The following is a 4464-nucleotide window of genomic DNA, read 5'->3' as shown; positions in this document are numbered from 1 at the left end:
TTGGGACATTCAAGAGCCTGGCAGAGCTGGTCAGAGCCTAGCAGAACCCAGTCACTGTAAGGAGAGAGGCATCATGTGTCCAGTGCTTGGGTCGGTGAGGGCTTCTGAGCACACTGTCAGCATGGAAGAGAGAACTGACATGGGCTCACCCGAAGCCTCCAGGGGATCCAGTGGGGACCGGGCTGGCGCTTCCTTTGTGGGAAACAGGACTCTTTGGAGACTTTGATAAAAGCTGGGTCCCAGTCCCCACGTAAAGTTATGCTCTGGGTATAGAGTCTGGGACAGACTCCAGGAAGCCTAGCTAATCATGGAAACTGGCTGGACACAGCTGCCATTCCCTAACAGTGGCTGAGAAGAGTCCCCACTGTTATCCCAGTTGCTTTTTGGTGGTGTGTGCGTGTGTGCATGTGCTTGTGTGTGTGTTTAGTGTGCGATGGTTGATTCTGGGAATACCTGGGGGGCCTTTTGTTTTGTCACTGTTGAGAGTACTAGGATCAAATCCAGGGCTTTTCTATCCACTTGTCTTGCGTGTTTTAAAACGCGTTTATCTGGAATTTGGGAGGCTGAAGCAGGAGGATCTCTGAGAAGCCAAACTGGGGACCGGACTATTCCGGTCCCTGAGCTATGAAGAGTCAAGAGAACGGAAGACCGCTTCAAGCGCACTCTGGCTTTCATAAACCCAAGATATACCAGGTTCTGAAGGAAAGACAGAAAGAAGAAAATGTGGCCGGGAAACCAGGAGGGCTGGCGAGCTGGGCTGAAAACTCAAATGAAAATAAAGGGCAAAGTTGGAACTCCAGGGTAGGGTGGCTCCAACTCCCTCAGCTGGCCAAGCTAAGGGCTACTGTTGGGTTTACAGGACTGCATCCAAGAGACTTTTTTCCTACTTTGCCCCTGAGGCCCCTGGGCGGGGGTGGTCCAGAGAGGTAATGTGATCTGCCCAAGGTGACACGGCTAAGGAACAGCAGTCTGGACGCGACCCAGAGCTGCCAGCGCGCAGGACCCGCACTCTTCCACTTCGCTCCACGCCCCTCCCCTCCCCCGCCCCCTCGCTCTTCCGCCCCTCCCTCGCCTCCCTCCGGGGTGGCGGCCGAGCCACGTGGTGGGCCGGGAAGCGGCGGCTGCCGAGCGCCCGGGCGGCTGCCCCAGCTGGGCAGTGCTGCACCGCGCCGCGCTCGGTGCCTGCGGGGGCCGCTGCGCGCTGGCCGGCGCCGCGGGCGGGAGGTGTGCCGACGGCCGGCCGCAGACAAAGGAGGCGCGGCGGAGCCCGCGCGGACCGGGCGCACCATGCACTTGGGGTGCGGCCGGCCGGCCGCGGCTCTGGAGACCCGGCCCTAGTCGCCGGCCCCACCGCCCCGGGGCGCCATCGAGACGACGCGGCCCCGCGCGGCGCGAGGAGGAGCCATGGGCAAGTGCAGCGGCCGCTGCACGCTGGTCGCCTTCTGCTGCCTGCAGCTGGTGAGCCGCGCGGAGCGGGGTGGGGCGGCGGCGGTGCGTGGGCGCCACCCGGGGTGCGGGGTGGCCGGGCGGAGTCTGCCCCGCGCGGGCCGGCTTGTCCCTTTGTGTGCGCTCCTCGCCTCAGCCCCGCGCTCGCGCGCACGGTCCAACGCTCCCGGGTTGCACGCGTCGGTTCGCAATGGGTGCGTGGGCTCCCGCTGGGGGGCTGCGCCCCAGGACTGTGGCTCCCTTGGGGCTGGGGGTGTGTCCGAGGCTGGTCTGTGTACTCGGAGAGGTCCCTGCCCGAATGTTCCCCTCCAGATCGCTGATTCCGTGGGTACCTCATCCCTCTGGGCTCCGCCCCTGTGAGCGTTTCTCACAAAGTCTCTTTCTGCTCCTGTATTATGTCTCTGGAATGTTTTTAGATCTCTGGCCATTTCTGCTTCTTGTTTGGGTGGTGGGACCTGAGACTCTTTGAGAACCCTCGGCCGTCCTTTGTGCTGCTTTCCTGCCTCCCAGCACCCTCCTGACTGGGTGGCCAGGGATGGAGAACTACCTCCTTGAGGGGGGTGATCAGGAATTGATGTATCACGGGCCAGCCTAACCTGGCAGGCACCGGACTCACTCTGTGGTTCTCTTTAGTCTGACCACCGAGTCCTCCAGCGTCCCATGAGCCATCTGTTCTATCAGCAGCGGGTGAGGTGGGGTCAGGTAAAGAGTTCCCTGGTCCCATTGGATGAGGACACTTGAGTGTCTTGGGAAGAATCAGAGCATCTCGGGGCTCTGTGCTGGCCCCAGTTTGGGGGAAAATGAGGTCTTTAACTGGAGGGCAACAGAGTGAATCCGGAGGCTAAGAGTAGCTGAGGTCCTTGCCTATGTATTGGGAGGGTGATAGAGAAGAGACGGGGGTCTCCTGCCTCCCTTGGAACTGTGTTATGCTTCTACTCAAGACACTGTTGTGTAGGAACTGCTGATAGCATCGGGTCTGTGGAGGAGCCTGGGGCCTCATTCCTATGGGTCCCGTGGTCTGGATCTGCCTTCCGGCCAGCACCTGCTCCTCCCCACAGGTGCGCAGGGTGGTGGGAAGCTTTGAGTGAGATGTGCTGGTGGCCTCTGTCCTCTCACCTTTCCTTGAGTCACCGGCCCTGCGGCGCCTGCTGTTCACAGCATCGTCCTCTTGGGCCATGCTAGAACCTCCTCTCCTCCCACATTGGTGTGTTGGTGTTTTGCCCCTCAGAAGGCCACCTGGTCTGTCAGGCGTCATTCTCAAGGACGGCAGAGGGGCTTAATCACCACCAGGTAGGATGGAAACTCCAAAAGGGCAGAGACAGCTCATTTTGTTCCTGCTAAAACCCCAGCAGCTGGGCAGCCCTTGACACCTCATTAATATTTGTAAACTAAACGAAGAACTGGTTATTTGGCAGATCTGGGCTCACAGTAGAAATATTCTCCGTTTTCTATTTTTAGGACCATAAAAATGCCAAGAAATCTTCAAACTTTTTTTTTTTTAGAGAATTCCTTTTCTTTAATTAAAAAAAAAAAAGGTTTATTTTTAAAAATTTTGTACATCCGTGTCTGTGTGTGTGAGTGCAGGTGCCCACGGCATCCTGAAGAAGCCATCAGGCCCACTGGAGCTGGGGTTACAGGTGGCGTGTGCTTAGACTCTAACTCGGGCCCTCTGTAAGAGCAGAGCGTTCCTAACGGCTGAGCCATCTCCAGCCTCAAGGATGTCTTCCTGGTTTTGTTGGCTTGTTGTGTTTATTGTTCTTGTATGTTTGAGAAATGTTCTAACTCTTCCGTCCAGGCTGGTCTTGAACTTTGAGCCATCCCCCTGCCTCAGTACCCTGAGTGAGGCTGGAGTTTCAAGATGTCTAGCTTAAGTTTTAAACTATATATTTTTGTTTGTTTGTTTTATTTTGTTTCAAGACAGGGTCTCACTATGTAGCCCTGGCTATCCTGAAATTCACTCTATCGACCAGGCGGGCTTCGAACTCACAGAGCTCCATGTACCTCTGCCTCCTGAGTGCTGGGATTAAAGGTGTGCGCCTCTACACCCAGCTCAAACTCCTTTTCTTTTTTTAACTTAAGAGATGAGGGATGTATGTTATGAAGTGAATGAATAAGCCCTCAGAGAGTGGAGAGTATTGAGTTTCCTTCTCTCTGTGCCTGTGAGCAGTTTGTCCCTTGCTCACTCCTGAGTGCTGTTACTAATTCACTGGGTGTCAGCTACTCTTGGGAATGCTTCCCCTGCCCCCCCCCCCCCCAGTTAACTCGTTTAACCTTCATTGTGACCCAGTGATGTAACTTGCTCAAAGGGATCCAGGAACTGAGACAGGCATGGGACGACCATTCAGGCATGGGACCAGCCTCCTCTGTTGCCTTAGCTACAGCCTAAGTAGCTCTGGCCTTGGTACACTGGGGCCCATAGGGAGGTGCTCACCCGTCTTGGGAGCAGACGTGGTACAGGGGGTCTCCCAGCCTCCAAGCGTTCCCAGCCAAGAGATGGCATCTCTTCCACCAGCACAGAGCTAGCTTAGACAGGACCTGGGTGGGATTCCACTTCTCCCACGCCTTGCCTGGGTGGCTTGGGCAGCTTGTGCGAGCTACATGAGACAATTTAGGAAATGCTGGGGGGTGGGGTGGGGGGGACGATGACTTGAAAATTGGTCTCTTGGCTCTGTTGCTCTGTCTGAGCTGATTGCAGAGAGGGTCCTTCCAGCTGTCACTCACTAACCCCCTAGAGCCCCTGCAGCCTGGCAGCTTCCAGAATGTGCTCTCAGGATGGTGAATGCCAGCCTGAGGGGAGAAGGAGGCTCAGCTTTCTTGTCCAAAGGACTGAGGTATTAAAGAGGTAGTTAGATATTTCTCCGCTAAAAACGGTTAAGAGAAAGGATTGTTTTCCTTTTCTGATGGAGTTTAGGCGTTGTAACGAAGCAAGCCAGTTGCAAATCTTTCCGTACTGGGGTAGACTTGTTTTGGGGGGGGGTGGAGCGTTAAAGGAAGCCGATCAGGACGTGTCATGATGTG

The 4464-nt window shown here is 56.1% G+C and overlaps 1 protein-coding gene across 2 annotated transcripts in view; it reads left to right on the top strand.

The window, feature by feature from the left end:
* Nucleotides 1-1070: 1070 nt before the first annotated feature.
* Nkain1 (Na+/K+ transporting ATPase interacting 1) overlaps nt 1071-4464 on the top strand; it is a 44086-nt gene continuing 40692 nt past the window's right edge. The window contains exon 1 of one of the 2 annotated variants that reach the window (XM_030253717.1): nt 1071-1458. In XM_030253717.1, coding sequence (XP_030109577.1) covers nt 1405-1458 — 54 coding nt within the window. In that variant the 5' untranslated portion in view covers nt 1071-1404. The remainder of the gene's footprint in view (nt 1459-4464) is intronic. The other variant, NM_025998.4, reaches the window with a different exon arrangement.

Source organism: Mus musculus, chromosome 4, assembly GCF_000001635.26.
Source record: "Mus musculus strain C57BL/6J chromosome 4, GRCm38.p6 C57BL/6J".
In the NCBI taxonomy this organism is placed as follows: domain Eukaryota; kingdom Metazoa; phylum Chordata; class Mammalia; order Rodentia; family Muridae; genus Mus; species Mus musculus.
The sequence above is the reverse complement of the archived record's forward strand: the minus strand, read 5'-3'. Positions and strand labels throughout refer to the sequence as shown.